This window comes from Eptatretus burgeri, chromosome 4 (genome assembly GCF_056783735.1).
Source record: "Eptatretus burgeri isolate ZD-2024b chromosome 4, Ebu_testis_v1, whole genome shotgun sequence".
Taxonomy (NCBI): domain Eukaryota; kingdom Metazoa; phylum Chordata; class Myxini; order Myxiniformes; family Myxinidae; genus Eptatretus; species Eptatretus burgeri.
This window is the reverse complement of record NC_140964.1, coordinates 9,836,351-9,860,048: the sequence shown is the minus strand read 5'-3', so window position 1 is coordinate 9,860,048 and position 23,698 is coordinate 9,836,351. Positions and strand designations below refer to the sequence as shown.

The 23,698-nt window shown below is 49.7% G+C and overlaps 1 protein-coding gene across 16 annotated transcripts in view; it reads left to right on the top strand.

Annotated features, from left to right (window-relative positions):
- The window catches only part of RIMBP2 (RIMS binding protein 2), a 354,432-nt gene that overhangs the window by 244,918 nt on the left and 85,816 nt on the right, over positions 1 to 23,698 (top strand). For 13 of the 16 annotated variants that reach the window (XR_015057048.1, XM_085876872.1, XM_085876874.1 and 10 more), the window contains 4 exons: positions 1,745 to 1,865; positions 4,188 to 4,340; positions 4,732 to 4,907; positions 8,909 to 9,074. Coding sequence is in view for 15 of the 16 variants with exons in the window: in XM_085876872.1 (XP_085732998.1) it covers positions 1,745 to 1,865; positions 4,188 to 4,340; positions 4,732 to 4,907; positions 8,909 to 9,074 (616 nt within the window). In the remaining variant the exon portion in view is untranslated. The remainder of the gene's footprint in view (positions 1 to 1,744; positions 1,866 to 4,187; positions 4,341 to 4,731; positions 4,908 to 8,908; positions 9,075 to 23,698) is intronic. The other 3 variants (XM_085876878.1, XM_085876876.1, XM_085876875.1) reach the window with 1 other exon arrangement.

Genomic DNA, 23,698 nt, shown 5'->3' with positions numbered 1-23,698 from the left:
ATTTTGAGTTCAGACTGCAAGCCCATAAAACCTGCACATCACACACATGTAAGCAAGCATGCATGCACACACATCCCACAGAGTCATTTGGACCCATCTGTCCGTCTGTGGATGTCGTTCTACATACATCTTCATTTTCAGCAACTGCCATATAGTAATATATTGCAGCAACTCATAATATATTTATCTTAATATTTTGTAATGAAAGCAGGTCACACAAAATGGTGAAAAAGCAAACTGTACATAATTGCTGAAAAAAAGTACCCTCTGAACTGTATCGCCTCAAAAGCAGATTAAAGAGCAAATACACTTTGTTCTAAAAATCTCGAATTTGTTAAAACTTACAGATTTCACTCCAGATTTTGACACTTATTTAGTCCACGAGATCCGATTCTCAAATCAGATGTAATCTTTTGATTATATACTTTCATTATTCTGTTCGAGTATATCGTGTTTTCAAGGCATGTTTGAACAGGCTTAACAAAATGGCAAATTAAGATCCCAGAAAGCTGACAAAGGGCTGACCAAGGATGATACCTTGATAAAGGATATAATTATATAAGGCCGTTAATTATTATCTTCAAAAGGGGTGTTTTAATTAACCCAAACACCCAATTTTCACTCGTTCACTTCCACGGATTTCCCTTAGTATGCATTCAAAGTTTCAGGCTACTCGGTTTCATGATTTTGGAGTTATGGAGGGGACACACACACACACACACACACACACACACACACACACACACACACACACACACACACACACACACACACACACACACACACACACACACACACACACACACACACACACTCTGACCAACTGACACAAACTGACATTTATTAGTTTAGATTAAAATATTTAAAGGTAAAAATCAACAAAATGGAACATTGAAATATTATATATTTCATTCTCGACTTTTCTAAGGCTAGAGCAACACGTGTAAAAGTGTAATACAGTACTGACAATATAAATAAAATATTACAAATTTATTTATTTTTAAAAACATTTTATTTTTATATCATTGTCAATTATTTGGTAACATGACTTTGCTGTAACTATTTATTAACATTCATCATATTTACATGGAAAAGTACAGAGTTTAATAAATAAATAAAACAAACTCGTTCCTATGTTGATTGAAATGTTCAAAATTTAATATTATTGGTCTGCAAATGTCATTTTAGCTCATTTGCAAAGAAAATTAATCACAATATATATATTTTAGCAGGTAGAAATGCACTTTATGAACATTTACATCTTTAAATTTTAAAGCCAGCACCAATACTTCCACAGTTACAGTTGAACACATGTTGTTGGTCCGTGATACTTTTATGTGGTTTTGGTGGCCATTTTGTTTTTCAATTTTGGGGGTCAAAAACCAATACTTCAGCTTGGTATCCTATTTTGTCATAATCTGCACACCTGTATAAGGTTAGAAAGACTGGATATCAACTTCGACTAAAAAATGCCCCTTCATTTAACTTTTTCAGTAATTTGGCCAAGTCAACTTGTGATACTGGAGTTTTGCTCAACACATTTTGCCTTAGCCATTGGTGTGGTTACCCACCTTGTGAGGGAACTGAAATTGAATCTTTAAAGTTGAGTAGTGGTCTAAATATGTACAGCTCTTCCATAAGCCTCGACCATGGATACAAAAAGAGAGAAAAAAACTAAACTTTGTCCCCCCCCCAAAAAAAGAAATCAGCAAAATATTGTCTTGATGCTTGGTGTTGTTTGTAGGGCTTTGGATCCACTCAACGTCGACGCATTCAAGACAAGACCGAGTCAGGTCGTCGTTCCAGCTCTAATCGGAATGCAGCTCAGCCAAAGGCTGCAAGGCCACTCACTGTGCCCTCCATTGGTAAGTGAATATTTGTATCTCTGTAACACATTGTATTGCTTCTGTTCTTCCAATGCAGTGCTGTCCTTCGATGAAGGAAATTGTTAAAGGCATCATACTGGCTGGCCCAATGCAGGCCTAACATCATCCATAAATCCACAATTGATACCAAAAATTAGGTCGGTGGTCATGGAATTGAGGGGCTTGGAATTCACAATTCTCTTTCTTTACAAGTTTGAGGCTTATGTAAGAGCAAGGTGACTGATGGTATGAACTGACAGTTAGCCAGTAACTTTTGTACACAATATGGAAGTGAATGGGTGAACAGGAAACGAGAGAGAGAGAGAGAGAGAGAGAGAGAGAGAGAGAGAGAGAGAGAGAGAGAGAGAGAGAGAGAGAGAGAGAGAGAGAGAGAGAGAGAGAGAGAGAGAGAGAGAGAGAGAGAGAGAGAGAGAGAGAGAGAGAGAGAGAGAGAGAGAGAGAGAGAGAGAGAGAGAGAGAGAGAGAGAGAGAGAGAGAGAGAGAGAGAGAGAATGAGAATGAGAATGAGAATGAGAATGAGAATGAGAATGAAATGAGCAAGGAAGAGAGTTGGAATAGGAGAGTTTCATGGAGGCAGTAAAGATTGTGGGTACGGATGAAGGATGACATGAGATGGTGCGTGGTGAACCAACGGTTTCAAGCCCTAGAGGGAAGCATGTGATAGCACAGCGCCTGGAAGGCGACTCCACAGATGGAGCGAAGCAAGCAACTAAAAAGTGGAGGTCTGTTGTCAGCCTGGATTTTGGAAGTGTAACCATGTGGGGCTTCCTGGAAGAACAAATACCTCCTAGAGTTTCTTGAGAGATTTAGCAGCTCTACCAGAGGAGAGGCAGTTAAAAAAAAGATAGCCCACTTCCCTGTCTGCGATGTGAAAGCAACAAGCCATGTACTTTGACCTCGTTGTGGGAGATTGCAATAATGTTGAGACCTTTACATTACACAGAATACAGGAAAGACAGATGTAATGCTGGAGGACCAGCCCATAGTAGACAGCAGTACTCCATTAAGCTGTGGACAAAAACCTTGTAGATTGTGTAGTTCTGACTTTCCAAGGAAAGGCTTGGATCAATGGAGGATGCCCAGTCTATGGCTGCTTTTGGAAGCCAGCTTTGCTTTACGGTCTGTGCAAGACAGGTCATGGCTGATGGTGAGGCCAATAAGTTAGAGACAGAACCTTTACGGTGGCTCACCATGGAATTAGATTGGGGGGGGGGCATTTGACGATCCTTCTGGAGTTATAGACCAAGACTGTGATATTTATCATGATTAAAATCCGGGTATGATGGTGGCCTTGTATGCCGCAAATAGTGAGTTTGGCATGCACAGTTGGAAGAAACACTGTGTCAACTGCATGAGATATATCCAAGGAAGTGGTCCTGATGTATTGTTTTCGGTCCTCCAACCATACCAAAGTTGGCCTCTAAAGCCACCAACAGATGGGCATCAGCATCCTCTCTCATATCAAGTTCCTCTTTGATATAACTGCAACTTCTCACAATCGGCAAGGCCTTTGTCTCAGTTCTCTGGAATACTGCTCTCTCCTATCGGCTTGTGCCCCCACTTCACATCTGTCTCCACTGGAGGCTGTGGAATAAGTTGCACTCAACATCAATGGTATTTGCCATGAAGAAGCAGAAGCACAGGGCTTGCTGGTCTCTCCTTTTAGACAGGTAGGTAGCGCCTCTGTTTTATGCCACCTCTTCCCTGGCCTTGCTCCCTCTGCTCTCCCTTTCATCTCTCGGGAGCTGCAGGTTGCACATGTGCTTGCACTAACCCCTCTGTGATATTACCAAAAGCCAGGCTTACTTACATGCTCCATTTATTTGTTTCTCTCCTCACCTGCATGCTGAACTGTCTTTTTCAGTTTGATCAATTCCAATCTTCCTTCTAGGACTCCAGGCAGTACAGTCCACCATCAACTCACGCTAACCTACAACTCTACCATTAACTTTATCTTTACTACCCCATTAGCTCTCTCTCTTAATCTCCCTCCCCCCCCTCCCCATTTTTTTTTTTTACTTGCAGGTTGTCACATTCCCTTCACTCTCACCTCTCCTCTTTAATCAAACTTTTTCTGGTTGCTTCCACATGTTGTCCTACTGTTCATTGTTGCCATACATGCTACATCTCTTGCATGAGCCGAGATTTTTTTTTTAAGAAAAACAAAAAATACTAATTTTCCAGAAAGATTTATCCTTTACGGAAAATTATTTTCATACATTTTTATTTTCCGAACTTAGGCCTTGACTCATCCTCCCTCCCACCCCCCACCTTCCTTGCTCGCTTCCCATTTTTTGTCAGAAATAACAGGTGACAGCAATAGTGAGGGTCGATCACGCTCTGGCAGTGAGGGACAAAGTGAAGGAGGACACTTGTCCCCTGATTTTGAAAAGGCGGGTTTCTTTTGCCCTCCCTCGGCAAGGAGGCACTGGGAAACGTTGGATCATCGACGTGGTAAATTAATGGTTGCCTGACACGTGGGTGCTAATGTTACACGTGAATGTGGAAAGGAAAAAGTGAATTTACTAATTGATTGGATTTTGTGATTTACGAATTAATTGTATAGTTGAAAGATTGTTTGATGGTTCCTTGGTGGGATGGGTAAAGCCATTGTATTGGCCTCAATGGCATAGAAATGATATCTCTGGTGCTTTGGTTGTTCAGTCTACATTTTGGTGTGACCTCACACCTGGCAGGCCTGGCCAGCCGGTTTATGGAAATATTGGGCCATTCCCACAAGATCAATTTGAGCCCCAGATTATGGGTATGGTACTAACCATAGTGTTAGTTACAGCTGTGATTAAAGGTCTCTAATTGCAGGACTGGTTTCTGTTGTCACCACCAGGATGTACGTGGGCTTGCAGGATTGGGGAGCGTGTGGTGCGAGCTCGTGAACCAGGCACTGACGGACCTCCTCCTCGGCTTTTTGTGGCCCTTTTTGACTACAACCCAGCTACCATGTCTCCAAACCTCGACGCCTTGGAAATCGAATTACCTTTCAAGGAAGGACAAATCATTCGTGTCAGTAACTGATGTCACGTTAATACAATAACCAAATCCCAAAAACCTCTGCATTACTTTCGAATTGCATGACTTTACTTACAAAACCTTTCCATAATATACTTGCATATCTTTGTTTTTAATACAGGAGCGAGACTAATGGAAGAGCAAGGTAAAACTGACAGTGGAACAAACATCAAGGGTTTGAACAATCAGGAAAAGAGGGGAGGAGGGGAGGAAACACTGAAATTAGCAAGTAAGATTGTTGAAGTAGCAAACGTTACTGGGGGTTATAAAGATCATGGGGGACAGAATTGGGAATGAAAAGATATGGCGGGGCATTTCTTACTTCAAGTCCGAGAGGGAAAAGTGAGACAGAACAGCCTCTGGAAGATGGTGTTATAGATGTCAGAAATGAGGAACAAATGACTTGAGGGGTGCAATCAGCCCATATTTTGGAAGTCTAACTAAGAGGGAGTTACTGGAACAACTCATGAATCCTGGAGTTGCTGGGGTCAGATTTTCCTGAAGTTGAATCCTGAAGTAGCTCAGATTTTCCAAGGAAAGACTCGGTTCGACGGAGAATGCCCAGACTTCTCTTGGCTTAAGAAGCCAGTTTTGCTTTGTGGCTGGCCAAGAAATGGTCATAGCTGATGGTAAGGCCTATAATTTAAAGAGACAACCTTTTAAGTCAATAACCAAGGAAATAGGTGGGTTCATTTGATGATCATTCTTGTATGATAGTGTAAGAGTGAAATTTATCATGATTATCGACATGTTCTACATATCAGACCAGAGTCTCATTATTTCCAGATCAGCAGAGACGCAATGGCTGTCTGCATACCAGAATGATGCAGTACTATATGACACAATGCCGAGTCATCTGCAAAAAGGAAGAGAGAGTTTTCCAGAGTATTAGAGAGGTCATTCATAGAGACTAGCAAATACCACCCGTCGCTTTGCTGATGGGGATCCTCGAGGGGAGAGGGAGAAAACACATGGGGGAGAGAGAGAAGGGTGTGGGGGGGGAGTGAGGCGGTGGAGGGGGAAAGAGCAAGGAGGGGTGGGAGAAGGGAAGGCAGCATAAGGTGAGAGGAAAGGAAGGCAGACGTGCGGTGGAGCGTTAATTACGATTCACACCGTCTCATCAAAATGATTCTGACGAGAATAAGAGTGAAGATGGAAACAAAATAATGTCTGAAATCCACTTTCTACTGGGCATATTATAAATACCGCCCAGAGACAAACACAGCCCGGACACATCCAAAGACAAATCCCGCCGGACGCATCCGGACCTTAACGAAAATATAATCAGTTTGTTCTTGTCAACTACCCAACTCTTCCGCCAAGTTTTGTCAGTAAAACTTTTCGAAATATCATGATGTGCATCGTTTTTGGCCCCATCTCTCAATGGTGAAGAATCACATTAAAAATTCTCAGATCTGGATCCGGATTCAGATTTTCACCAAAATGTAATCGATTCGTCCTTGTCATACACCCAACCTGTCCACCAAGTTTCATCCAAATCTATCAATAACCATTGGAGATATTGTGCTATATATAGTTTTTGGCCCAATCTTTCAATGGTGAAGAATCACTGAAAGAATTCTCAGATCCAGATCCGGATTTGGATCTTCAACAAAATTCAAAATTGCTGTCGTTGGCCGGTCCACCACATACACAAAACATTTCAGGACGATTGCTTGAAAACTATGGCCAAAAATCGTGTGACAAACAGACAGACAGACAGACAAACAAATGCTACAGACTAACAAAGTTGGCGGAAATTTTTTTTCGCCAGGTAATGAATGAAAAATCACTCATGGATTGACACTTGGTGAAACAGAACGGCACTCGGTAGAGCACAAGTAACAAACAAGCTAACTAACAGAACCGATCAACACACCTGGCAAAAAAATTTTTTGCCAAGTAACAAACACTGCTCTGTGAATTGAATCAATTCTTAAGGATTATATTTTCTTATTTTAGCTCACCTGGAACGGAGTTAGGGCCAAAGTGAGCTAATGGGATGGCACATCATAAGTCTGTCCGTCAGTCCGTCTGTCTGTACATCCACAACACTTGAAACTTCTTCGCTGAAACTAGACACATGATTTCAAATAAATTTGACCATAACCTTCACCACACGGTATACACCAAAGTGTATTCACACCGTTAAATAAAATTGAGGCCAAAGAGGGCCTAAGGGAGGCGAGGGAGGGTGCGGGGGTGGGTTGTCCCCTAAAATATCTATTTGCTTTCTTCTCCAAAACTACACACACAACTTTGATGATGCTTGACCATAACCACAATCACCTCTGATGGACCAAAGTTAGTTCATGCCATTAAAAAAAATCGAGCTCTGAGTGAACTTAGTGGGGTTGCTCCCCAAATTATTGTTGCGAATTCGCGCCCGCCGGCGTGCGGACGGCCACGTGACTCGAATCGCGGCACGTCGCCCACCGGACGGACAATTCAGTTGTGACCCTCTCGGACCAACGCCGGGAGCTAGTCACGGGTGGGGGTTTAACCTCACCACGATCGTCCCAATTGCCCACCCGCGCAGGATAGGGTCGCTCGTCAAATTCGATCTACCTAAGTACCTGCGCGAATGGTCGAACGGGCGATCGCACCTCGCCGCAGGTCGACTCCGGACACGGGCCGCTTGGGCGGCCCGTTCCGTGCTATCGGGATAACCGAGCGGTGTTATCGCTGACCTGGACGGTTCAGATTAATTACCGGGCGTATTAAGCCCACTACGAACCCTTTACGTGAAGCAGGATGGAGGGTCAATAAAGAAAAGACGAAGCGAAACGGGAAAACAGGTCACACAATGCACATTTATTACGCGACACACGGAAAGCACACATATACAGCCAAACAGTCAAAATGCACATATAGCAGTTAAAACAAAAGAAACAATGACGCAGAGTTACTACCGAATACGCGTACACATGGCAACACTTATACAGTTCTACTTTACAGACGGCGCCAACACACATTTACTCAAAAGCAAAGGAAAGAAGCCACCCTCATAGACAAGGGGGCAGACAGGCCTGGAGGCCAATATGTGCGCGTGACCTGGAGGATCGGCCAGGTCCGTGAGACCGGGGGGGTCCTACCCGCGTTCTCATGACGCATTGGCGGACGAGCCACAGATGTGGCCGTGTGACTGTGCCCCGACTTTGTGCTCCTTGGCGGGTTTCGTTGGCATGACGTTTGGAGTGGGGTGGGATCGGGGCCCCCTTTTTGCTCTATCTCAGCGCGGGGGAAAGGGGTAATTGTTGATGCCCTGATGAAGGAGAATGGCTGGCTGGCTTGGGTCCCACGACGAGCGATCTCACACCGCGACCTCGTCGCCAACCGCCATCCTTCTCGCCTCGGACCCGAGCTCCTTTGCCTCTTCCCGCAACTCTCCTCAGCCAACTGCAGAACCCAACTCGCTGCCACACCGATGACTCGACTCACTCTGCCCTGCCGACACACACTGCTACTGCCACACTCTGCTACTGCCACGATTCGCCTTGCGCTCGCCGTTTTATAGGCCGGCAGGAGAAAACAACTCTCTCTGGTTGCATCATTGGCTCGGGACACGGCTGTGCCACTGATGCAGTGCCCCAATTACCAGTACACTGGTACTCATTTCTCCAACCTATGCCAGGCTTGGTACAAGTTTGTACAATGATGTAATAATATGGGCAGAGGCATATCTGTGGACTTCGTGACGTCAAAGAGTGCCCTTCTTGTTTCTGGAATGTATTTATTGACGAATACATCATAAATATAAACAGCAACTGAAAAAGTTTTATATTCAGGAATTTTGGTTCTCAAATGTGTTAAAACGATAATGCAGAATTAATGTCTGTTTGATATTCCCCCACTCGAAACACTTTGTTCTTCACCTTAGCTGAGATATTTCCACTGAACAATGTGATCAAATGGAAAAGGATGTTATCATCATTACTTTGTCTCAGACAAGCTTGCAAGTTATCTTGTCCTTTCACTTCCCATCATCCCGATAGGTGTTTGGAGAGAAAGATGGGGACGGATTCTACCGGGGTGAGGTCGGAGGTCACCTCGGTTTTGTTCCTTGCAACATGGTGTCTGAAATACAAGCTGATGCAGACATGGCTGCAGAACTTTTCCAGCAGGGTTATCTCCCAGCCAACTCGGTGGTTGAGAGGAAAGGTGAGATTAAAAGAAAGACATTGCCTTCCATGTTCTGCTGCCATGTTGTATTAATAGCTGTGTTTACCTTGTATCACGAGGTGCCAGGCTAATGTGATATGGTGTTTCACGGAGGGGAGAAGCCGCATCACCTCAGGGTCTTACTGCTGATCGCCATCTTAGCAAAATCTTCAGATGTACCTGTAAAAGTCCCCTTCCCCATAGTGTCGGGATTCCCTCGTGATCGATAAGTTATCATCATCGAGTTCTTGTTACCTCCGTCACCGAAGGTGAAGGACATTATGTTTTCAACCCTTTCTTTTGGGTCGCCGAAATAGGTGACCCTTATTGTCAGTAATTCTGTCTGTTTGTTTGGATGTTTGTTCGTTTGTCATCAGCATAATTGGTAGTAAGCGGGGGCCGATTTCGACCAAACTCCGGTGGTAGGTACATCTTATGACCTAGTGCTTTGGAAATTGTGATGGTTGCTCGGGACGCTTTGGTTCCCTCGCAACAACCGAAAAACCTTCAAAATCGATACCTTTCACTTGAAATCAATTCCGAAAGCCATTATCCCACGGAGGGTAATGAAATTTGGTACGAATGCTCTACAGGTGATGCTCTATCAAATATATTCCGGTTTTTGTGATAGATGGAATACTTTACCCGCAGCGTCCCCGACAATTAGGGTATGCGTGAAAATTGGCGAAAATTGAAGGCCCCCTCGCGACCAGGTGAGTGCATCAATACGAATGAAACTTTGCAGGTTCATGGTACTCAATGAGTACTACAACTTTGCCTCAGGGACATATTGACCGATTTCGCTTAGGTCAGGGGTCAAAGGTCAATAAATGCAAAAATCGATAATATGTGAGAGCTGGAGGTGCCTTCGCGCCAAATGCTACTCCTCCTCGGGTTATGGTCGGATGGTCATGAAAATTCACACTAATCATCTGGAATACATTGTGCACAAACAATCGAGCCGGATTTTCGATTCAGATCTTTGTTCACCCACAGCACCCCCTCGAACTTTGGGGATTTCCGATTTCAAACCGCATTTTCGGTACTTTTCATTCAAATGGATACCGAGTAGTGATCAGTAGATGGAACTGGATAAGATTTGATATGCATAATCTTAAGGTAATTCCCTATCCGCGATATGACATCCATTTTGCTCTGTATCTTATAGTTTCCATGCTCGGCGACCCATCGCCGCCTACCGGCATATATATATATATATATATATATATATATATATATATATATATATATATATATATATATATATATATATATATATATATATACATATGTATGTATGTATGTATACATATGTATGTATGTATGTATATATATGTATGTATGTATATATATGTATGTATGTATATATATGTATGTATATATATGTATGTATGTATATATATATATGTATGTATATATATATATATATATATATATATATATATATATATATATATATATATATATACATATATATATATATATATATATATCCCTAACACAGAGAGACAGAGACACAGAGACACAGGGAGACAGAGACACAGAGAGACACAGAGAGACACAGAGACACACACAGACAGAGACACAGAGACACAGAGAGACAGACACAGAGAGACAGAGACACAGAGAGACAGAGAGACAGAGACACAGAGAGACAGAGAGACAGAGAGACAGAGAGACAGAGAGACACAGAGACACAGAGACACAGAGAGACAGAGACACAGAGACACAGAGACACAGAGAGACAGAGAGACAGAGACACAGAGAGACAGAGACGCAGAGAGACAGAGACGCAGAGAGACAGAGAGACAGAGAGACAGAGACACAGAGACACAGACACAGAGACACAGAGACAGAGACACAGAGACAGAGACACAGAGACACAGACACAGAGACACAGAGACAGAGAGACAGAGAGACACAGAGACACAGAGAGACAGAGAGACACAGAGACACAGAGAGACAGAGAGGCAGAGAGGCAGAGAGACGCAGAGACGCAGAGACGCAGAGACGCAGAGACGCAGAGACGCAGAGACACAGAGAGACAGAGAGACACAGAGAGACAGAGACACAGAGACACAGAGACACAGAGAGACAGAGACACAGAGAGACAGAGACACAGAGAGACAGAGACACAGAGAGACAGAGAGACAGAGAGACAGAGACGCAGAGAGACAGAGACGCAGAGAGACAGAGACGCAGAGAGACAGAGACGCAGAGAGACAGAGAGACAGAGAGACAGAGACACAGAGACACAGAGAGACAGAGACACAGAGACACAGAGACACACACACAGACACACATAGAGACACAGACACACAGAGACACAGAGAGACACAGAGACACAGAGACGCAGAGACGCAGAGAGACAGAGACACAGAGACACAGAGACGCAGAGAGACAGAGGCAGAGAGACACAGAGAGGCAGAGAGACACAGAGGCAGAGAGACACAGAGAGACAGAGACACAGAGAGACAGAGACACAGAGAGACAGAGAGGCAGAGAGACAGAGAGACAGAGAGACAGAGAGACAGAGAGGCAGAGAGGCAGAGAGACAGAGAGACAGAGAGACAGAGAGACAGAGAGACAGAGACACAGAGACACAGAGACACAGAGACACAGAGACACAGAGACAGAGAGACAGAGAGACGCAGAGACGCAGAGACGCAGAGACGCAGAGACGCAGAGAGGCAGAGAGGCAGAGAGGCAGAGAGGCAGAGAGGCAGAGAGGCAGAGAGGCAGAGAGGCAGAGAGGCAGAGAGGCAGAGAGGCAGAGAGGCAGAGAGGCAGAGAGGCAGAGAGGCAGAGAGGCAGAGAGGCAGAGAGACGCAGAGAGACGCAGAGAGAGACAGAGAGACAGAGAGACAGAGAGACAGAGAGACAGAGAGACAGAGAGACAGAGAGACAGAGAGACAGAGAGACAGAGAGACAGAGAGACAGAGAGGCAGAGAGGCAGAGAGGCAGAGACGCAGAGAGACAGAGAGACAGAGAGACAGAGAGACAGAGAGACAGAGAGACAGAGAGACAGAGAGACAGAGAGACAGAGAGACAGAGAGACAGAGACACAGAGACACAGAGACACAGAGACACAGAGACACAGAGACACAGAGACACAGAGACACAGAGACACAGAGACACAGAGACACAGAGACACAGAGACACGGAGACACAGAGACACAGAGACACGCAGAGACACGCAGAGACACGCAGAGACACGCAGAGACACGCAGAGACACGCAGAGACACGCAGAGACACGCAGAGACACGCAGAGACACGCAGAGACACGCAGAGACACGCAGAGACACGCAGAGACACGCAGAGACACGCAGAGACACGCAGAGAGACAGAGAGACACGCAGAGAGACAGAGAGACACGCAGAGAGACAGAGAGACAGAGAGACAGAGAGGCAGAAAGGCAGAGAGACACAGAGACACAGAGACACAGAGACACAGAGACACAGAGACACAGAGACACAGAGACACAGACACACAGACACACAGACACACAGACACACACAGAGACAGAGAGACAGAGAGACAGAGACACAGACACAGAGACACAGAGACACAGAGACACAGAGACACAGAGACACAGAGACACAGAGACACAGAGACAGAGAGACAGAGAGACAGAGAGACAGAGAGACAGAGACACAGAGACAGAGACACAGAGACAGAGAGACAGAGAGACAGAGAGACAGAGAGACAGAGAGACAGAGAGACAGAGACAGAGAGACAGAGACAGAGAGACAGAGAGACACAGAGACAGAGACACAGAGACACAGAGACACAGAGACACAGAGACACAGAGACACAGAGACACAGAGACACAGAGACACAGAGACACAGAGACACAGAGACACAGAGACACAGAGACACAGAGACACAGAGACACAGAGACACAGAGACACAGAGACACAGAGACACAGAGACACAGAGACACAGAGACACAGAGACACAGAGACACAGAGACACAGAGACACAGAGACACAGAGACAGAGACACAGAGACACAGAGACACAGAGACACAGAGACACAGAGACACAGAGACACAGAGACACAGAGACACAGAGACACAGAGACACAGAGACACAGAGACACAGAGACACAGAGACACAGAGACACAGAGACACAGAGACACAGAGACACAGAGACACAGAGACACAGAGACACAGAGACACAGAGACACAGAGACACAGAGACACAGAGACACAGAGACACAGAGACACAGAGACACAGAGACACAGAGACACAGAGACACAGAGACACAGAGACACAGAGACACAGAGACACGCAGAGACGCATAGACGCAGAGAGGCAGAGAGGCAGAGAGGCAGAGACACAGAGACAGAGAGGCAGAGAGACACAGAGGCAGAAAGACACAGAGGCAGAGAGACAGAGGCAGAGAGACACAGAGAGACACAGAGAGGCAGAAAGGCAGAGAGACACAGAGACACAGAGACACAGAGACACAGAGACACAGAGACACAGAGACACAGAGACACAGAGACACAGAGAGGCAGAGAGACAGAGACGCAGAGAGACAGAGACGCAGAGACACAGAGACAGAGACACAGAGACACAGAGACACAGAGAGGCAGAGAGACACAGAGAGGCAAAGAGACACAGAGAGACAGAGAGACACAGAGAGACAGAGACAGAGAGACAGAGACGCAGAGAGACAGAGAGGCAGAGAGGCAGAGAGGCAGAGAGGCAGAGACACAGAGACACAGAGACACAGAGACACAGAGACACAGAGACACAGAGACACAGAGACACAGAGAGGCAGAGACACAGAGACACAGAGAGACACAGAGACACAGAGGCAGAGACGCAGAGAGACAGAGACGCAGAGAGACAGAGAGGCAGAGAGACAGAGAGGCAGAGAGGCAGAGACACAGAGAGGCAGAGACACAGAGAGACAGAGAGACAGAGAGGCAGAGAGACACAGAGGCAGAAAGACACAGAGGCAGAGAGACAGAGGCAGAGAGACACAGAGAGACAGAGAGACAGAGAGACACAGAGAGGCAGAGAGGCAGAAAGGCAGAGAGACACAGAGACACAGAGACACAGAGACACAGAGACACAGAGAGACAGAGAGACAGAGACACAGAGAGACAGAGACGCAGAGACAGAGACGCAGAGACACAGAGACAGAGACACAGAGAGACAGAGAGACAGAGACACAGAGACACAGAGACACAGAGAGGCAGAGAGACACAGAGAGGCAGAGAGACACAGAGAGACAGAGAGACGCAGAGACACAGAGACAGAGAGGCAGAGACACAGAGACAGAGAGGCAGAGAGACAGAGAGGCAGAGAGGCAGAGAGGCAGAGAGACAGAGAGGCAGAGAGGAAGAGAGGCAGAGACACAGAGACACAGAGACACAGAGACACAGAGACACAGAGAGACACAGACACAGAGACACAGACACAGAGAGACACAGAGACACAGAGAGACAGACAGACAGACAGAGACGCAGAGACGCAGAGAGGCAGAGAGACAGAGACGCAGAGACGCAGAGACGCAGAGAGGCAGAGAGACAGAGAGGCAGAGACACAGAGGCAGAGAGACACAGAGGCAGAGAGACACAGAGAGACAGAGACGCAGAGAGACAGAGAGACAGAGAGACAGAGAGGCAGAGAGACAGAGAGACAGAGAGGCAGAGAGGCAGAGAGACAGAGAGACAGAGAGACAGAGAGACAGAGAGACAGAGAGACACAGAGACACAGAGACACAGAGACACAGAGACACAGAGACACGCAGAGACGCAGAGAGGCAGAGAGGCAGAGAGGCAGAGACGCAGAGACACAGAGAGGCAGAGAGGCAGAGAGACAGAGAGGCAGAGAGGCAGAGACGCAGAGAGGCAGAGAGGCAGAGAGGCAGAGAGGCAGAGAGGCAGAGACGCAGAGACGCAGAGAGGCAGAGAGGCAGAGAGGCAGAGAGGCAGAGAGGCAGAGAGGCAGAGACGCAGAGACGCAGAGACGCAGAGAGGCAGAGAGGCAGAGAGGCAGAGAGGCAGAGAGGCAGAGAGGCAGAGAGGCAGAGAGGCAGAGAGGCAGAGAGGCAGAGAGGCAGAGAGGCAGAGAGGCAGAGAGGCAGAGAGGCAGAGAGGCAGAGAGGCAGAGAGGCAGAGACGCAGAGACACAGAGACACAGAGAGACAGAGAGGCAGAGACACAGAGAGACAGAGACACAGAGACACAGAGAGACAGAGACACAGAGACACAGAGACACAGAGAGGCAGAGAGACACAGAGAGGCAGAGAGACACAGAGAGACAGAGAGACACAGAGAGACAGAGACAGAGAGACAGAGACGCAGAGAGACAGAGAGGCAGAGACACAGAGACACAGAGAGACAGAGGGGCAGAGGCACAGAGAGACAGAGACACAGAGAGACAGAGACACAGAGAGACAGAGACACAGAGACACAGAGAGACAGAGAGGCAGAGAGACACAGAGAGGCAGAGAGACGCAGAGAGACGCAGAGAGACGCAGAGAGACGCAGAGAGACGCAGAGAGGCAGAGACGCAGAGAGGCAGAGAGACAGAGACACAGAGAGACAGAGAGACAGAGAGACACAGAGGAAGAGACACAGAGAGGCAGAGAGACACAGAGAGGCAGAGAGACACAGAGAGACAGAGAGACACAGAGAGACAGAGAGGCAGAGAGGCAGAGACACAGAGACACAGAGACACAGAGACACAGAGACACAGAGACACAGAGACACAGACACAGAGAGACACAGAGACACAGAGACACAGAGAGACAGACAGACAGAGACGCAGAGACGCAGAGAGGCAGAGAGGCAGAGAGACAGAGACGCAGAGACGCAGAGACGCAGAGACGCAGAGAGGCAGAGAGGCAGAGACACAGAGGCAGAGAGACACAGAGGCAGAGAGACACAGAGGGGCAGAGAGGCAGAGAGGCAGAGAGGCAGAGAGGCAGAGAGACAGAGAGACAGAGAAGACAGAGAGGCAGAGAGACAGAGAGGCAGAGAGGCAGAGAGACAGAGAGACAGAGAGACAGAGAGACAGAGAGACAGAGAGACAGAGAGACACAGAGACACAGAGACACAGAGACACAGAGACACAGAGACACAGAGACACAGAGACACAGAGACACAGAGACACAGAGACACAGAGACACAGAGACACAGAGACACAGAGACACAGAGACACGCAGAGACGCAGAGAGGCAGAGAGGCAGAGAGGCAGAGAGGCAGAGACGCAGAGACGCAGAGACGCAGAGAGGCAGAGAGGCAGAGAGGCAGAGAGGCAGAGACGCAGAGACGCAGAGAGGCAGAGAGGCAGAGAGGCAGAGAGGCAGAGAGGCAGAGACGCAGAGACGCAGAGACGCAGAGAGGCAGAGAGGCAGAGAGGCAGAGAGGCAGAGAGGCAGAGAGGCAGAGAGGCAGAGACGCAGAGACGCAGAGACGCAGAGACGCAGAGACGCAGAGAGGCAGAGAGGCTGAGACGCAGAGACGCAGAGACGCAGAGAGGCAGAGAGGCAGAGAGGCAGAGAGGCAGAGAGGCAGAGAGGCAGAGAGGCAGAGAGGCAGAGACGCAGAGACACAGAGACACAGAGAGACAGAGACACAGAGAGACAGAGAGACAGAGACACAGAGAGACAGAGACACAGAGAGACAGAGACACAGAGACACAGAGACACAGAGACACAGAGAGACACAGAGGCAGAGAGACACAGAGAGACAGAGACAGAGAGACAGAGAGACAGAGACGCAGAGAGAGAGACGCAGAGACACAGAGACAGAGACACAGAGAGACAGAGAGACAGAGACACAGAGACACAGAGACACAGAGAGGCAGAGAGACACAGAGAGACAGAGACAGAGAGACAGAGAGACAGAGACGCAGAGAGACAGAGAGGCAGAGAGGCAGAGACACAGAGACACAGAGACACAGAGACACAGAGACACAGAGACACAGAGACACAGAGACACAGAGAGACACAGAGACACAGAGAGACAGACAGACAGACACACAGAGACGCAGAGACGCAGAGAGGCAGAGAGGCAGAGAGACAGAGACGCAGAGACGCAGAGACGCAGAGACGCAGAGAGGCAGAGAGACAGAGAGGCAGAGACACAGAGGCAGAGAGACACAGAGGCAGTGAGACACAGAGGCAGAGGGACGCAGAGAGACAGAGAGACAGAGAGACAGAGAGACAGAGAGACACAGAGAGACAGAGAGACACAGAGAGACAGAGAGACAGAGAGACAGAGAGACAGAGAGACAGAGAGACAGAGAGACACAGAGACAGAGAGACACAGAGACACAGAGACACAGAGACACAGAGACACAGAGACACAGAGACACAGAGACACAGAGACACAGAGACACAGAGACACAGAGACACAGAGACACAGAGACGCAGAGACGCAGAGACGCAGAGACGCAGAGACGCAGAGACGCAGAGACGCAGAGACGCAGAGACGCAGAGACGCAGAGACGCAGAGACGCAGAGACGCAGAGACGCAGAGACGCAGAGACGCAGAGACGCAGAGACGCAGAGACGCAGAGAGGCAGAGAGGCAGAGAGGCAGAGAGGCAGAGAGGCAGAGAGGCAGAGAGGCAGAGAGGCAGAGACGCAGAGAGGCAGAGAGGCAGAGAGACAGAGAGGCAGAGAGGCAGAGAGGCAGAGACGCAGAGACGCAGAGAGGCAGAGAGGCAGAGAGGCAGAGAGGCAGAGAGGCAGAGAGGCAGAGAGGCAGAGAGGCAGAGAGGCAGAGAGGCAGAGAGGCAGAGAGGCAGAGAGACAGAGAGGCAGAGACACAGAGACACAGAGAGACAGAGACACAGAGAGGCAGAGACACAGAGACACAGAGACACAGAGAGACAGAGACACAGAGAGACAGAGACACAGAGACACAGAGACACAGAGACACAGAGACACAGAGAGGCAGAGACACAGAGAGGCAGAGACACAGAGACACAGAGACACAGAGACACAGAGACACAGAGAGGCAGAGACACAGAGAGGCAGAGACACAGAGAGACAGAGAGACACAGAGAGACAGAGAGACACAGAGAGACAGAGAGACACAGAGAGACAGAGACACAGAGAGACAGAGACACAGAGAGACAGAGACACAGAGACACAGAGACGCAGAGACACAGAGAGGCAGAGAGACACAGAGAGGCAGAGAGACACAGAGAGACACAGAGAGACACAGAGAGACACAGAGAGACACAGAGAGACAGAGAGACACAGAGAGACAGAGACAGAGAGACAGAGACGCAGAGAGACAGAGAGGCAGAGAGGCAGAGACACAGAGACACAGAGACACAGAGACACAGAGACACAGAGACACAGAGACACAGAGACACAGACACAGAGAGACACAGAGACACAGAGAGACAGACAGACAGAGACGCAGAGACGCAGAGAGGCAGAGAGGCAGAGAGACAGAGACGCAGAGACGCAGAGACGCAGAGAGACAGAGAGGCAGAGACACAGAGGCAGAGAGACACAGAGGCAGAGAGACACAGAGAGACAGAGAGGCAGAGAGGCAGAGAGGCAGAGAGGCAGAGAGACAGAGAGACAGAGAGACAGAGAGACAGAGAAGACAGAGAGGCAGAGAGACAGAGAGACAGAGAGGCAGAGAGACAGAGAGACAGAGAGACACAGAGACACAGAGTCACAGAGACACAGAGACACAGAGACACAGAGACACAGAGACACAGAGACACAGAGACACAGAGACACAGAGACACAGAGACACAGAGACACAGAGACACAGAGACACAGAGACACAGAGACACAGAGACACAGAGACACAGAGACACAGAGACACGCAGACACGCAGAGACGCAGAGAGGCAGAGAGGCAGAGAGGCAGAGAGGCAGAGACGCAGAGACGCAGAGAGGCAGAGAGGCAGAGAGACAGAGAGGTAGAGACGCAGAGAGGCAGAGAGGCAGAGAGGCAGAGAGGCAGAGACGCAGAGACGCAGAGAGGCAGAGAGGCAGAGACGCAGAGACGCAGAGACGCAGAGACGCAGAGAGGCAGAGAGGCAGAGAGGCAGAGAGGCAGAGAGGCAGAGAGGCAGAGAGGCAGAGAGGCAGAGAGGCAGAGAGGCAGAGAGGCAGAGAGGCAGAGACGCAGAGACACAGAGACACAGAGAGACAGAGAGGCAGAGACACAGAGAGACAGAGAGACAGAGACACAGAGAGACAGAGACACAGAGAGACAGAGACACAGAGACACAGAGACACAGAGACACAGAGAGACACAGAGGCAGAGAGACACAGAGAGACAGAGACAGAGAGACAGAGAGACAGAGACGCAGAGAGACAGAGAGGCAGAGAGGCAGAGAGACAGAGAGGCAGAGAGGCAGAGACACAGAGAGGCAGAGACACAGAGAGACAGAGAGACAGAGAGGCAGAGAGACACAGAGGCAGAAAGACACAGAGGCAGAGAGACACAGAGGCAGAGAGACACAGAGAGACAGAGAGACACAGAGAGGCAGAGAGACAGAGAGGCAGAGAGACACAGAGAGACAGAGAGACACAGAGAGGCAGAGAGACAGAGAGGCAGAGAGACACAGAGACACAGAGACACAGAGACACAGAGACACAGACACACAGAGAGACAGAGAGACAGAGACACAGAGACAGAGACGCAGAGACAGAGACGCAGAGACGCAGAGACACAGAGAGACAGAGAGACAGAGAGACAGAGACACAGAGACACAGAGACACAGAGAGGCAGAGAGACACAGAGAGGCAGAGAGACACAGAGAGACAGAGAGAGACAGAGACAGAGAGACAGAGACGCAGAGAGACAGAGAGGCAGAGAGACAGAGAGGCAGAGAGGCAGAGACACAGAGACACAGAGACACAGAGACACAGAGACACAGAGACACAGACACAGAGACACAGAGAGACACAGAGACACAGAGAGACAGACAGACAGAGACGCAGAGACGCAGAGAGGCAGAGAGGCAGAGAGACAGAGACGCAGAGACGCAGAGACGCAGAGAGGCAGAGAGACACAGAGGCAGAGAGACACAGAGGCAGAGAGACACAGAGAGACAGAGACGCAGAGAGGCAGAGAGGCAGAGAGGCAGAGAGACAGAGAGACAGAGAGAGACAGAGAGACAGAGAGGCAGAGAGACAGAGAGACAGAGAGGCAGAGAGACAGAGAGACAGAGAGACAGAGAGACACAGAGACACAGAGACACAGAGACACAGAGACACAGAGACACAGAGAGACACAGAGAGACGCAGAGAGACGCAGAGAGGCAGAGAGGCAGAGAGGCAGAGACGCAGAGACGCAGAGACGCAGAGACGCAGAGACGCAGAGACGCAGAGACGCAGAGAGGCAGAGACGCAGAGACGCAGAGACGCAGAGAGGCAGAGACGCAGAGACGCAGAGAGGCAGAGACACAGAGACACAGAGACGCAGAGAGGCAGAGAGACAGAGAGACAGAGAGGCAGAGAGACAGAGACGCAGAGAGGCAGAGAGGCAGAGAGGCAGAGAGGCAGAGACGCAGAGAGGCAGAGAGGCAGAGAGGCAGAGAGGCAGAGACACAGAGACACAGAGACACAGAGACACAGAGACACAGAGACACAGAGACACAGACACAGAGAGACACAGAGACACAGAGAGACAGACAGACAGACAGAGACGCAGAGACGCAGAGAGGCAGAGAGACAGAGACGCAGAGACGCAGAGACGCAGAGAGGCAGAGAGGCAGAGAGACAGAGAGGCAGAGAGACAGAGAGACAGAGAGGCAGAGAGGCAGAGAGACAGAGAGACAGAGAGACAGAGAGACAGAGAGACAGAGAGACACAGAGACACAGAGGCACAGAGACACAGAGACACAGAGACACAGAGAGACGAAGAGAGGCAGAGAGGGAGAGAGGGAGAGAGGCAGAGACACAGAGAGGCAGAGAGGCAGAGAGACAGAGAGGCAGAGAGGCAGAGACGCAGAGAGGCAGAGAGGCAGAGAGGCAGAGAGGCAGAGACGCAGAGACGCAGAGAGGCAGAGAGGCAGAGAGGCAGAGAGGCAGAGAGGCAGAGAGGCAGAGACGCAGAGACGCAGAGACGCAGAGAGGCAGAGAGGCAGAGAGGCAGAGAGGCAGAGAGGCAGAGAGGCAGAGAGGCAGAGAGACAGAGAGACAGAGAGACAGAGAGACAGAGAGACACAGAGACACAGAGACACAGAGACACAGAGACACAGAGACACGCAGAGACGCAGAGAGGCAGAGAGGCAGAGAGGCAGAGACGCAGAGACACAGAGAGGCAGAGAGGCAGAGAGACAGAGAGGCAGAGAGGCAGAGACGCAGAGAGGCAGAGAGGCAGAGAGGCAGAGAGGCAGAGACGCAGAGACGCAGAGAGGCAGAGAGGCAGAGAGGCAGAGAGGCAGAGAGGCAGAGAGGCAGAGACGCAGAGACGCAGAGACGCAGAGAGGCAGAGAGGCAGAGAGGCAGAGAGGCAGAGAGGCAGAGAGGCAGAGAGGCAGAGAGGCAGAGAGGCAGAGAGGCAGAGAGACAGAGAGACAGAGAGGCAGAGAGGCAGAGAGACAGAGAGACAGAGAGACAGAGAGACAGAGAGACAGAGAGACACAGAGACACAGAGACACAGAGACACAGAGACACAGAGACACGCAGAGACGCAGAGAGGCAGAGAGGCAGAGAGGCAGAGACGCAGAGACACAGAGAGGCAGAGAGGCAGAGAGACAGAGAGGCAGAGAGGCAGAGACGCAGAGAGGCAGAGAGGCAGAGAGGCAGAGAGGCAGAGACGCAGAGACGCAGAGAGGCAGAGAGGCAGAGAGGCAGAGAGGCAGAGAGGCAGAGAGGCAGAGACGCAGAGACGCAGAGACGCAGAGAGGCAGAGAGGCAGAGAGGCAGAGAGGCAGAGAGGCAGAGAGGCAGAGAGGCAGAGAGGCAGAGAGGCAGAGAGGCAGAGACGCAGAGACACAGAGACACAGAGAGACAGAGAGGCAGAGACACAGAGAGACAGAGACACAGAGACACAGAGAGACAGAGACACAGAGACACAGAGACACAGAGAGGCAGAGAGACACAGAGAGGCAGAGAGACACAGAGAGACAGAGAGACACAGAGAGACAGAGACAGAGAGACAGAGACGCAGAGAGACAGAGAGGCAGAGACACAGAGACACAGAGAGACAGAGAGGCAGAGACACAGAGACACAGAGAGACAGAGAGACAGAGACACAGAGAGACAGAGACACAGAGAGACAGAGACACAGAGAGACAGAGACACAGAGACACAGAGACACAGAGAGGCAGAGAGACACAGAGAGGCAGAGAGACACAGAGAGACAGAGAGACACAGAGAGACAGAGACAGAGAGACAGAGACAGAGAGGCAGAGACACAGAGACACAGAGAGACAGAGACACAGAGAGACAGAGACACAGAGAGGCAGAGAGACACAGAGAGGCAGAGAGACACAGAGAGACAGAGAGACACAGAGAGACAGAGAGGCAGAGAGGCAGAGACACAGAGACACAGAGACACAGAGACACAGAGACACAGAGACACAGAGACACAGAGACACAGACACAGAGAGACACAGAGACACAGAGACACAGAGAGACAGACAGACAGAGACGCAGAGACGCAGAGAGGCAGAGAGGCAGAGACGCAGAGACGCAGAGACGCAGAGAGGCAGAGAGGCAGAGACACAGAGGCAGAGAGACACAGAGGCAGAGAGACACAGAGAGACAGAGAGGCAGAGAGGCAGAGAGGCAGAGAGGCAGAGAGACAGAGAGACAGAGAAGACAGAGAGGCAGAGAGACAGAGAGACAGAGAGGCAGAGAGACAGAGAGACAGAGAGACAGAGAGACAGAGAGACAGAGAGACAGAGAGACACAGAGACACAGAGACACAGAGACACAGAGACACAGAGACACAGAGACACAGAGACACAGAGACACAGAGACACAGAGACACAGAGACACGCAGAGACGCAGAGAGGCAGAGAGGCAGAGAGGCAGAGAGGCAGAGACGCAGAGACGCAGAGACGCAGAGAGGCAGAGAGGCAGAGAGGCAGAGAGGCAGAGAGGCAGAGACGCAGAGACGCAGAGAGGCAGAGAGGCAGAGAGGCAGAGAGGCAGAGAGGCAGAGACGCAGAGACGCAGAGACGCAGAGAGGCAGAGAGGCAGAGAGGCAGAGAGGCAGAGAGGCAGAGAGGCAGAGAGGCAGAGAGGCAGAGACGCAGAGACGCAGAGACGCAGAGACGCAGAGACGCAGAGACGCAGAGAGGCAGAGAGGCTGAGACGCAGAGACGCAGAGACGCAGAGAGGCAGAGAGGCAGAGAGGCAGAGAGGCAGAGAGGCAGAGAGGCAGAGAGGCAGAGAGGCAGAGAGGCAGAGAGGCAGAGAGGCAGAGACGCAGAGACACAGAGACACAGAGAGACAGAGACACAGAGAGACAGAGAGACAGAGACACAGAGAGACAGAGACACAGAGAGACAGAGACACAGAGACACAGAGACACAGAGACACAGAGAGACAGAGACAGAGAGACAGAGAGACAGAGACGCAGAGAGAGAGACGCAGAGACACAGAGACAGAGACACAGAGAGACAGAGAGACAGAGACACAGAGACACAGAGAGGCAGAGAGACACA